Below are 13,334 nucleotides of genomic sequence, written 5' to 3'. Positions count from 1 at the left end.
TTTTGCTGGTGAAGCAGGACAGCAGTGGAACAGTGAGCAGCACAGCAGAGTGGGAATTTGAATTGTATGCTTATAAATAAAACACCAAACATAACCGAGGGTGTAAAAAGTCTAGAAGTGAGAAATTTGTCCTTTGGATCAATATGCACTTCTCATAGGAGGCATAATAACCTCTATAAAGAAATACCTTTCTTTCAGATTGAATTCTTGGATGAAGAAGCAACTATTGTTGTAATGATGTATCAGCTCATCGAAAAGTATAAGATTGGTACACCTCCTGAGGATCTTGCTGTATTTGCAACTCTAAAGCCTTCAATAGGTGTACTTCGCACTGTCATTGACAGAGCAGTCAGTGAAAGAGACAGCAACATTACCAAACTATGTCGCTGCATGGATAAAGACATTGATGTGCTGAATGAGGAGGTCAGAGCAGTGAGGATTAAAGAACAGGTAGGTTAATAATAATCTTTATCATCGGCTCTTGTTTAATGTTGATACAAGGCTCAAAGCTGAGTGACACTGAATGAAGCATGATATTCACCACTTCAATCTGCATGCTTTTGAGGCACTTAATAGCCGTTTTACACAATTACAGGAACAATAGGGTGGAAAAAATAAACCCAGTGTTGGAAACCTGGGTGCATTGACCAAACCATGAAAACCATGAGCACCGAGTAACTCAATTTTTACATTGCATGCCCAATAGCAAGGTGAGCCAGTGAGAAGAGAAGAAAAATTTAAATCCTTAGTGTTTGCTATCAAGTGTAATTAAAGGAAATATTGAACCCTTACAGAGTGGAAAGAGGCCATTCCACCCATCAAGTCTGCACTGACCCTCCAAAGAGCATCCCACCCAGACCCAGCCCCCTATCCTATCCCTGTAACCCTGTATTTACCAGGGGTAACCTACCCAGCCTTCACATCCCTTAACAATATGAGACAATTTATCACATCTAATCCACCTAACTACACATCTTTTGACTGCAGGAGGAAACCTATGAGCACATCTTTAATCCCCATGTTGATGTGTGTCAGCTTCAAAGACTTGAAGAACGAATGAACCAGGTGGCTTTAGAGATATTAGTTGTCACAGATGGACATGTCACTTGACTCTTTCTGTCTGCTGAGCACCTCTGGCCTATTCTCTAAAAAAGTCTGCACAGACTGTTTGATTATACGTTCCTTGTGTTTTTCTTTATCCAAGGCTCACCATTTAATTTTCTTCCCATTGTCAACCTTACACTCTCATTAGAAAGATCTCAGCTTTAAAACCTTAGACTTCAGTCATAGAGTATAGCCAGGCATTGCTAACACCCCAGCCTTGCATTACTGGTCTCCACAACAGCCTTTTTTCCTCACTGCCACCCAGGCTGTGGTCCAATTTTTCTACACCAATGGTCTTCTCTTAACACTTTACTTAGGCCAGCAGTGGCCATGATGCATGTTACCACATCCATTAGACATATGAGCAGCAATTAGGCCATTCAGCCCATCGAGTCTGCTCTGCCATTCAATCATGACTGATAAGTTTCTCAACCCCATTCTCCCATAACCTTTGATCCCTTTGACAATCAAGAACCTATCTCTCTCTGTCTTAAGTATACTCAATGAACCGGCTTCCACAGCTTTTTGAGGCAGTGAATCCCATAGATTCACCACTCTCTGGATGAATAAGTTTCTCCTTATCTCCATTCTAAAAAGTCTTTCATTTACTGTAAGGCTGTGCCCTTGGGTCTTAGTCACTTCTACCAATGGAAAGATTTTCCCAACATCCACTCTGTCCAGACCATTCAGTATTCTGTAAATTTCAATTAGATTGCTCCTCGTTCTTCTAAACTCCATCAAGTATAGACCTAAAGACCTCAAATATTCCTCATATGTTAAGCTTTTCATTCCTGGCACACCCTAAGACATTGGAAGGAATTTATTTAAATGCAATATATTTTTTCCTCTTTTGTTTCTGTCTGCAAACTTACGCAAGCTATTGATGCGATGCCCTGACTCATACTCTCTCTCTCATGTTAATTATGGATCTTCTCCTTCACCATCACAAAGAGAGAGTGGTAGATATTTCTTATCTGCAGCCACCATGATGTCTGGATGCACAGCCTTCAGGTTTATGCAAACTGTAACTTAAGAAACCAATTTAAAAGCCGATGCTGGACAGTCTTTCCATCAACTCAAGATTCCTGTTGTCAGCCTGTTTCACAAGTTTCATAAAATATCAAAATCAATACTCTGAAAAGTAACATGTTGTTAAAATTTACACTCCACAATTCAGCTTGACCTTCAAGTTGAAAATAAAACCTCCTTTCTTTTGCTATACAGCAGTTTCAAAGTTCCATTTCCCAATTAATAGTTAAAAAGGAAAAATATATGATTCTTACAAATAGTAAAAAAGAAAAAAAAACTGTTTGGGATTGGTTTAACTCAGTTGGCTGGACAACTAGTTTGTGATAAAGAGCAGAATTCTCCTTCTCAACCTCTTCCTCTGCCTGAGGCATGGTGGCCCTCAAGTTAAAATGCCAACAGTTGCCTGTCTCTGTAAAGAGGAACAACCCAATGGTCTGGTAAGACTATGGCAACTTTACCTTTACTGTAATTCAATAATTGTTCAGGGACAACAGGGTGTGACTGTAATTGAGGCAGGTAGGGGGATTCTGAGTTCGGGAGTGCAGGAGCCTCAGCCCTTGACCTTGACCAACAGATATGAGATTCTTGCTCCGTGTACGGATGAGGGAAAGGACTGTGGACAGTATGAGCCAGCTGACCACGGCACTGTGGTGCAGAAGGCCATTCAAGAGTGGGGAGCAAAAAGACAGGTAGTTGTTATAGGGGATTCTATAATTAGGGGGACAGATAGTATCCTATGCAAGCCGGATCAGGAGTCCCACATGGTATGTTGCCTGCCCGGTGCCAGGGTGCAGGACATCTCCAACTGGCTTGAAAGGATATTGGAGCAGGAGGGGGAGGATCCAGTTGTTGTGGTCCACGTTGGGACTAATAACATTGGCAAAGCTAGGGTAGAGGACCTGTTCAGGGATTATGAAGCACTAGGAAAGAAATTGAAGTACAGGTCCTCAAGGGTCATAATCTCCGGATTGCTGCCTGAGCCACGTGCCAATTGGCATGTGGATAAGAAAGTTAGGGAAGTAAATACGTGGCTAAGGGATTGGTGTGGGAAAGAGGGATTCCATTTCATGGGGCATTGGCATCAGTTTTGGAAATGGGGGATCTGTACCGTTGGGACAGTCTCCTCCTGAACCAATCTGGAACCAGTGTTCGAGCGAAAAGGATAAATAGGGTGGTCAGTAGGACTTTAAACTTCTGAGTTGGGGGGAAGGGAAAACGAAAGTGACAGGGAGTACGGAGTCAAATGGAAAGATAAGCAGCAGGATAGCATGTGTACAGGTAGGTTAAAGCTCGAGGCAGACTAGGAATACAGCAAAAAGGAAGGATAGCTTAAGACATCTTAGGATTTCTAATATCTCAAAAAATGATAAGAAAGTTAGCATCAAGGCACTTTACCTAAATGCTCGTAGTATCTGTAACAAAGTAGTTGAATTAACAGCACAAATAATCTTGAATGATTATGACATGTTAGGCATCACAGAGACATGGTTTCACTGAGTTCAGGACCGGCAGTTAAACATCCAAGGATTTACAACTTATCGAAAATACAGGGAGGTGGGCAGAGGCGGCGAGGTTGCCTTGTTAGTTAAGAATGAAATTAAATCTATGGCACTGAATGACATAGGGTCAGAGGATGTTGAGTCAGTGTGGGTGGACTTGAGGAACCACAAAAAAACTATAATGAGAATTATGTGCAGACCACCTAACAGTGATCAGGACCAGGGGCACAAGATGCACTGGGAAATAGATAGGGCATGTCGGAAAGGCAGGGTCGCGGTAATCATGGGGGACTTCAATATGCAGGTTGACTGGGTGAATAAATTCGCTGGTGGATCCAAAGAAAGGGAATTCATGGAATGTTTACAGGTTGGTTTTTTGGAACAGCTTGTGATGGAGCCCACAAGGGAGCAGGCTATTTTGGACTTAGTGCTATGTAATGAGCCTGACTTTATAAAAGATCTTAAAGTAAGGGAATACTTAGGAGGCAGTGATCACAATATGGTAGAGTTCAGTCTGCAGTTTGAAAGAGAGAAGGCAGTTTGAAAGAGAGAATGCAAAATCGGATGTAATGGTGTTACAGTTAAATAAAGGTAATTACAGGGGCATGAGAGAGGAATTGACGAAAATTGACCGAAAGCAGAGCCTAGCGGGGAAGACAGAGTAACAATGGCAGGAGTTTCTGGGTGTAATTGAGGACACATACAGAAGTTCATCCCAAAGAAAAAAAAGATTATCTGGGGTGGGATTAGACAGCCATGGGCGACAAAGGAAGCCAGGAATGGTATCAACCTATAAAGTGGCCAAGAGCACTGGGACATCAGAAGATTGGGAAGGCTACAAAAACAAACAGACGATAACAAGGAGAGCAATAAGGAAGGAGAGGATCAAATATGAAGGTAGGCTAGCTAGTAATATTAGAAATGATAGTAAAAGTTTCTTTCAATACATTTAAACACAAACGAGAGGCGAAAGTAGACATTGGGCCTTTCCAAATTGATGCTGGAAGGCGAGTGATGGGAGATAAGGAAATAGCTGAAGAACTTAACATGTACTTTGCGTCAGTCTTCACAGTGGAAGACATGAGTAGTATCCTAACAATTAAGGAGAGTCAGGGGGCAGAGTTGAATATGGTAGGCATTACAAAAGAGAAAGTGCTAGAAAAGTTAAAAGGTCTAAAAATTGATAAATCTCCTGGACCCGATGGGCTACATCCTAGAGTTCTGAGGGAGGTGGCTGAGGAAATAGCGGAGGGTTTGGTTCTGATCTTTCAAAAGTCACTGGAGTCTGGGAAAGTCCCAGATGATTGGAAAATTGCTGTTGTAACCCCCTTGTTTAAGAAAGGATCAAGACAAAACATGGAAAATTACAGGCCGATTAGTCTAACTTCAGTTTTTGGTAAAATTCTAGAATCCATTGTTAAGGATGAGATTTCTAAATTCTTGGAAGGGCAGGGTCAGATTAGAACAAGTCGGCATGGATGTAGTAAAGGGAGGTCGTGCCTGACAAACCTGTTAGAATTCTTTGAAGAGGTAACAGGTAGGTTAGACCAGGGAAACCCAGTGGATGTTCTCTATCTAGAGTTTCAAAAGGCCTTTGATAAGGTGTCTCACGGGAGGCTGCTGAGTAAGGTGAGGGCCTATGGTGTTCGTGGTGAGCTACTGGCTTGGATTGAGGAGTGGCTGTCTGACAGAAGGCAGAGAGTCGGGATAAAAGGGTCTTTTTTGGAATGGCAACCAGTGACAAGTGGTGTCCCGCAGGGTTCAGTGTTGGGGCCGCATCTGTTCACTTTATATATTAATGATATGGATGAAGGGACTGGGGGCATTCTGGCAAAGTTTGCCGATGATACAAAGATAGGGGGACCGGCAGGGTGTACTGAGGAGGTGGGGAGGCTGCAGAAAGATTTAGACAGCTTAGGAGAGTGGTCCAGGAAATGGCTGATGAAATTCAACGTGAGCAAATGCGAGGTTTTGCACTTTGGAAAAAAGAATACAGGCATGGGACTATTTTCTAAATGGTGAGAAAATTCGTAAAGCAAAAGTACAAAGGGATCTGGGAGTGTTGGTCCAGGATTCTCTAAAGGTTAACTTGCAGGTAGAGTCCGTGATTAAGAAAGCGAATGTAATGTTGTCGTTTATCTCAAGAGGGTTGGAATGTAAAAGCAGTGATGTGCTTCTGAGACTTTATAAAGCTCTAGTTAGGCCCCATTTAGAATACTGTGTCCAATTTTGGGCCCCACACCTCAGGAAAACATGCTGGCGCTGGAGCGTGTCCAGCGGAGATTCACATGGATGATCCCTGGAATGGTAGGTTTAACGTACAATGAATGGCTGAGGATCCTGGGATTGTAATTATTAGAGTTTAGAAGGTTATGGGGAGATCTAATAGAAACTTACAAGATAATGTGTGAGAAAGAGTGGACGCTGGGAAATTGTTTCCGTTAGGCAGGGAGACTAGGACCCGTGGGCACAGCCTTAGAATTAGAGGGGGTAAATTTAAAATGGACATGAGGAGACATTTCTTCAGCCCGAGAGTGGTGGGCCTGTGGAATTCATTGCCACGGAGCGCAGTGGAGGCTGAGACATTAAATGTCTTCAAGGCGGAGATTGATAAATTCTTGATCTCACAAGGAATCAAGGGCTATGGGGAGAGTGCAGGGAAGTGGAGTTGAAATGCCCATCTGCCATGATTAAATGGTGGAGTGGACTCGATGGGCCGAATGGCCTTACTTCCACTCCCGTGTCTTATGGTCTTAACTATAATGGTCATATTCAATTTTACTTAAACTGTTTTAACTTCTATTGTGTTTTATAGGATCCTCAGCTTTTAGACATCAATTCTGACAGAGAAAAAGTGAAAAGCACTCTGGCAGACATGCAGATGGTGATGGATGAATTGCAGAAACGAGCATTTCAGTATAAATCTTACCAGAAGAACTTCAAGGTAATTAGTTCAGGTTGTTTCCCAACAATTTCCAGGCAGATTTTTGATGATTTTCATTACCAATGATAAGAAATTATTGCTATGAGTGACATGCGGCATCTCTCTATTTCCACTAACTTTTTAAAACATAGAAAATAGAGCATTTGGCTCTTCAAGCCTGTTCTGCCATTCAGTATGATGATGACTAATTATCCAACTCAGTACCATTTTCTTGTTTTCTCCCTGTACTCTTTGATCTCTTTATCTGTATAAACCAAATCTAACTCTTCCTTGAAAACATTTAATGTTTTGGCCTCAACTGCTTTCTGTGGCAGAGAATTGCACAGGCTCACCACTCTGTGGATGAAAAAAATTCAGGTCTAAACCTCTCAGTTCTACCCTGCATCTTTAGACCATGACCCCTAGTTCTGGACAGTAATGTTCCCCTACAATCTCTTCTGTCAGGCAGAAGATCCTGAAGCTTGAACAAGTTCAAGAAAAGCTTTTTCCCAGCCTGATTAAACTGATGAATGGACTCTGTAACTTCAAATATGTTGATTTTGTTAGTGTTGATCTTGCTTCGTACACCTCCTGTGCAGTGTAATCTCTATGCCTCACTCTGACTATGTGTCTATGATCTGTACGTCCTTGCTTACTATGTTCTGCCTGTACTGCTGGCAAACAAAGCTTTTTACTCTACTTAGGCATATGTGACTGCAATAAATCAGATCAAACCTTTGTTGCACTCCGTCCATGGCCAGAACACCCTTTCTCAGATAAAGAGACCAAAATTGAACACAATATTCCACACATGGTCACTCTGAGGCCCTGCACAATTGAATCAAGTTATCTCTGCTCCTGTTCTTGAATTCGCTTGTGATGAAGGCCAATGTACCATTTACCTTAACGGCCTGCTGCACCTGCAAGCTTACTGTCAGTGACTGGTGTACAAGGACATTCAAGTTTCATTGCACCTCTTTCCCAATCAATCACATTAAGAACACAATCTGCCTTCATGCTTTTGCTCCCAAAAGTTAGAGAAAAGCCTTGAGAAAACCAATGAAGTTTAATAGATTTTTAAAAAAGACTTCTTTCACTTAATTGAATGGAAAAAAAGATCATTTCATCTGGCTATAGAGTCAATGGGACCAAAACATAAAAATTTAGAAGATAGAAGCACAAGTAGGCCATTCAGCCCTTTGAACCTGCCTCACCGTTCAACATGGCTGATCATTCAACACTGTAGCCTGATCCTGTTTTATCCCCACATCCTTTGATCTCTTTAGCCCAAAGGATTATGTCTAACTTATTCTTGAAAATGTTCAATATTTTATCCTCAACTGTTTTCTGTGTCGGCGAATTCCCCACATGCACCACTTTCTGGGTGAAGAAATATCTCCTCAGCTCACTGTTAAATGGCTGATACCATATCCTTAAACTATAACCCCTTGTTCTGGACCCTCCATTCAACAGGAGCATCCTTCTTGTGTTTATCCTGTCTAGTCCTTGGAGGGATAATCATCCTAAAGTATAACTAATAAAGATGAGCAGATAGCCTGTAATAATATTTTTCATAGGCAATTGTTGAACAATAAGGTGCAAATATTTTCAATCATTCTGACTGAATACATGATGATATTCTCAGAAATAGTTGAGATTTGAACCCAGGCCTTCTGAGATACTACCACTGCACCACAAGACCCCCTTCTTGTGTTTACATTAGGTGCATATCCAAAAACCTGAATGAGGGCCTGCTGATTAGAAAACCAGTTTTTATTAACTACCTAATTAACTAATTGTACAGCTGTCACTCACTGAGCCTGAAAGGAAATGCAACTTGATGTTATATTTCATTTACGTGCTAAATGCAACACCTGACTGTATTTTACAGAAAGATTAGACATTGTGGAATGGGAAGCAGTTGAGAAAACATTGCATCTTTTAATAGAGAATTAGATAAATGTTAGAAGCATTTGCAATGAAGGAAATAGAAAGAGTGTCTTGTTTTGGATTGATTATGTGAGCCAATAGAAACATGATGAGCCATAGAACATTTCCAACCTCCCCCAACCTTCTGAACTATTCATTATTTGTGTTTTTTATTGATTATTCCAGTATCAAATTAAAACAATGGAAAATATGGATCTAGTATAGAAATGAACTGTTAACTCAAGAAGATGGAAATGAGCAACATGTATCATGTTGAAAACTGTTAATGCTCCAATTTCTAACCCTCAAATTGCAATTAGCAAATGAGTTATTTCCACTGAGTTGTAGAATATGTATGTTTTTTTGTACCTAGGTTGAGATATCTAAATTTGATTTGCTGGAAGAAGTGCACGCTGATGTGAAACTAAAGCAACTTCTTTGGAATTCCCTTAATGACTGGGACCTCCGTGTAGATGAATGGCTTCAGGTAGTTTTGTTACTTTTAGTCAATATGTCTAATTTAAAGTGATGATTATTAAAATGCATCATCAGGAACAAATTTGTTACCTACTTCCTGCTCATCCAATGTGAATTTTCTTTAAGAGCTTTTGTTAACTGTTTTATTACATCGAATATACCTTTCAGATTTTGGTGAAATGCATTATTATATAAATAGAAATCACTTATGTATTTGATCACGTTTGTAGAAACCCACTTCGGACCTTATGTCAAAAGTTTTCTGAAGATTCACCATTTGGGGGCAGAGTCTGCCAACTAAATGTGGTGGAAAGAATTAAAAGAGACTTACATTAATGCTATGCTTTTCATGAACACTAGATGTCTCAAATTATTTTCCAGCCAATAAAGTACTCTTTGAACTGTGATCACTGTTGTGACATAGAAAACACGGTAATAAATTTAGCTGTGGCGAGATTCCATGTATAGAAATATGGATAATGACCAGACAATTTTTTTTGATGTTGATGAGGATTAAATATTGGCCACGGAACCAATTTGAAATAGGAACTCAATTTAACATTTCATTTCATAGAATCATAGATCATAGAACCCCTACAGTGTGGAAACAGGTCCTTTGGCCCAACAAGTTCACATTGAACCTCAGGACTTCTCACACAGACCCATCCCCCTATAACCCACCTAATCCACATATCCCTGAACACTATGGGCAATTTAGCTTGGCCAGTCCACTTACCCTGCACATCTTTGGACTATGGGAGGAAACCGGAGCACCCGGAGGAAACCTCCGCAGAAAGAGGGAGAACATGCAAACAGACAGTTGCCCAAGGGTGGAATCAAACTCCTACTTAGCTAGCTACTGAACCACCATGCTGCCCCAAGATTATACCTCCAATCTTCTTCAGTAACAGCCATCAAGCCAAAAAGTCACTTTGCCTATGACACAATTACTAATGTGATGAGTTTAATTTCTGATGTGATGTACATAGACTATACATCCCAATGTCTGATGGACTGTATCAACAATGCTTCCTGTTGACCTTTTACAGCAGGCAGTAGGCCACTCCTATTCATTGAAATGTCTGTCCAAGTCTCACATATACATCTTTGATTTGTTATTCACTGAAAAATAGCTGTTGCTGAGTTCAGTAATTTGATTATAACTTAAAACACCTCAATATGGTACAAGTTATGTAGATTTTTTTGTCTACCTGCTATGGTTTTCAAGCAAAGCTTAAGTTTTAGTCGGGAGGCTTACAACCAGTAGTTTGATTTTTAATGATAATGGTCTGATAATCAATCACTCGTGAGGATCGACTAACTTTGTGAATTAAGTTATTTAGAACTATAAAACACAAATTAACTATACGAACACTATAATTTACAAAGTGCCTTTAAAGCAATCAACTGAATCCTGTATGCAAGTTGCAAATCTGTGGCAGACTGACTGACAGGCTGAGCCATAACACTGTAAATGTACAATATGTGGTGTCCTTGAATATGAAGCCTCTTAAAGGCAAAGTGCATGTACATCACACTGTGGCACAGCTTTAATTGTCACCTAGCCATCCATTAAGAAGGAATTAAGAAGGAACCGGTGAATTGTAAAGTTCTAAATATTGAACAGGAGTCAAAGTAGAATAATTTTGAAATAGCAACTTCCCACATCATGCTAATGTTTGTCAAGATAAGCACTTATGCAAAGTTGTTGAGAAGCTAATGTGTGATGTCTTTAGTAGTTTGATACAGAAAGGAAACTAATTTTTAAACTCTTCCTTTTCATGTCCAACCCCTCACAGCTTAAATTTGAAACCATTGATGCAGAAGAATTAGCAAGTGAAGTTGCAAAGTACAGCAAATTTGTGAATCAACTGGAAAAAGGTCTACCCTCAAATACTGTAGCAGCTACACTTAAAGATAATGTAGAACAGATGAGACAAAAGGTATTCTGAGTTATTTCCCTAAAGCTGGTAGAATGCTGGATGATAATTTGTGTATTGTAGCACTTCGTGTTTCTTTCAGAAATGTGATTTTGGTATTAATTTTCATTGCTGTACGACTTTCTTTCAAGTAGGTTAGTAGCATATTAGGTATTGCTGCCGCCTCCCTCACTCCTGCTGAAAAGGCTGTTGGCTAATTCATGCCTACACACAGGATGTAAATTCCAGTGGAGATGGGCCCACATACTGTTGCTGTTTCTACCAATCTCCCCTTGACCATCAGGAGAAAGGTAGCAGTAGCTGCTGAAGTACTGTTAGTAATATCTCAAAACTCTGTCAAAGAAGGAAAAAAGCCTCAGAGTGCCTTCTATTTCCTATGTAACAGCTGAAAAGAAGCCGAGGCCAAAAAATAAGATAATTTTTCTATGCTGTTTTACCTCCTTTAGCTGACTAGACACCTTTGATTAGTGAACTGAAGCCCTGTCTCCTCTTCTGCAGCTTTTGGTTCCTACTTTGTTCTTTGAATCTGGCTCAAAAGCGCATTGTACACTCAAGATGACCCAAAAATATTGATAATTTGTATGGCAGCTGAATTCCCAGCGGCTTTTGGAAATCCTCCTACAGAATAATGACCCAGCCCTTTTTTTAGCTTTTTTACATGGGTGATGGGTTTCCACACCCTGCAATCATATGTGATAACTTTTATTTCAGTGTGTTGCCAATAAAGTTAAGTACTGTAAGTGATGCAAACCACATGAGCTGGCCTTTGTTTTTATTTCTGTAGCATTTTTTCTTCTGCTCAAAAGAACAAAACAGTGTTAGAGAGAAATGTTTTGTGCATCATAATTGTGGAAGTATTTGCAGGCAGGTGGTGGCATAGTGGTAATGTTATTGATTAATGATCCAAAAAGCCCAGGCTATGTCCTCGGACATGGGTTCAAATTCCATTAATTTAAATTTTGTAAAATTTGGAATTAGAAGTTAGCCTGATGGTGGCCATGTTATCGTTATCATTATCAATCGTTTTAAAACCCACCTGATTCACTAGTGTCCTTTAGAGAAGGAAATATGCCATCTTTACCCAGTCTGGCCTACATGTAACTCTGGATCCAGAGCAATGTCATTGCCTCTTAAATAGAACGGTCAATAAATTTGACCTTACCAATGATACCCATATTGCATGAACAAATCTCCAAACAATATTGAAAACAATTAGTTGCCAAGTCAAAAATGGTAAAGAAGATAATTAGAGAATCAGAAAGAAAAACAATTGATTCCGGAGCAAAGAATGCTCAGTGATCTTGTTTACTATGTATGCTTGGACTTTTAAAACAGAATCCGTGCCTTTATAATTGTTATTGGTTATTTCCAGCTTTTTTTCAGTCTTCCCCTATTAATTTTATTACCATATTTCAATGCTTTTTGTGTGTGTGAAATCAAGATTACAAAGGGATCTTGATCAGTTGGGTCTCTGAGGAGTGGTAGATGGAGTTTCATTTTGATAAATGGGAGGTATTGCATTTTGGTAAAACAAACAAGAACTGAATTTTTACAGCTCATTGTAGGACCTTGGGTACTGTTGTAGAACAGAGAGACGTAGGGGTTCAGGGACAGAGTTCTTTGAAAGTTGCATCACAGGTTGACAGGGTGATTAACAAGGTGTTTAGCATGCTTGCCTTCATTGAATAGATGTTTGAGTATTGGAGATGGGATGTCATTGAAGGTGTATGGGACATTAGATTACATTACATTACCCATAGTGTGGAAGCAGGCCCGTCGGCCCGACAAGTCCACATCGCCACTTGAAGCATCCCACCTAGAACCATCCGCCATAACCCACACGCTGCTGAACACACTATGGGCAATTTAGCATGGCCAATCCACTGAGCCTGCACATCTTTGGACTGTGGGAGGAAACCGGAGCACCTGGAGGAAACCCATGCAGACACTGGGAGAATGTGCAAACTCCACACAGACAGTCACCCGAGGCTGGAATCGAAGCCGGGTCCCTGGCGCTGTGAGGCTGCAGTGCTAACCACTGAGCTACCATGCCACCCCATATATACAGTTCTGGTTGCCCTGTTGTAGGAAGGATATTATTAAATTGGAGAGGGTTCAGAAAAGATTTACCAACTCGTTGTCTGGAATGAAGGGCTTGAGTTATAAGAATGGGCTAGATAGGCTAGGACACTTTCACTGGAGTATAGGAGGTTGAGGGGTAACCTCAGAGGTTTATTAAATTGTGAGGGGCATGGATAGTGTGAATTGCAAAGGTCGTTTCCCTAGAGTGAATTCAAAACAAGGGAGCATATCTTTAATGTGAGAGGAGAAAGATTTGAAAGGGACTGACGGGTAACTTTTTCACACAGGGTGGTTCGTGGGTGGAATGAACTGGTGGATGCAGCTACAATTACAACATGTTAATAAAATTTA

At 40.5% G+C, this 13,334-nt stretch overlaps 1 protein-coding gene across 1 annotated transcript in view; it reads left to right on the top strand.

Annotated features, from left to right (window-relative positions):
• The window catches only part of dnah6 (dynein, axonemal, heavy chain 6), a 241,124-nt gene that overhangs the window by 41,467 nt on the left and 186,323 nt on the right, over positions 1-13,334 (top strand). The window contains exons 15-18 of the mRNA XM_059644490.1: positions 199-450; positions 6,448-6,576; positions 8,858-8,971; positions 10,761-10,904. Coding sequence (XP_059500473.1) covers positions 199-450; positions 6,448-6,576; positions 8,858-8,971; positions 10,761-10,904 — 639 coding nt within the window. The remainder of the gene's footprint in view (positions 1-198; positions 451-6,447; positions 6,577-8,857; positions 8,972-10,760; positions 10,905-13,334) is intronic.

The sequence above is a fragment of the Stegostoma tigrinum genome, chromosome 3 (genome assembly GCF_030684315.1).
Source record: "Stegostoma tigrinum isolate sSteTig4 chromosome 3, sSteTig4.hap1, whole genome shotgun sequence".
In the NCBI taxonomy this organism is placed as follows: domain Eukaryota; kingdom Metazoa; phylum Chordata; class Chondrichthyes; order Orectolobiformes; family Stegostomatidae; genus Stegostoma; species Stegostoma tigrinum.
The sequence above is the reverse complement of the archived record's forward strand: the minus strand, read 5'-3'. Positions and strand labels throughout refer to the sequence as shown.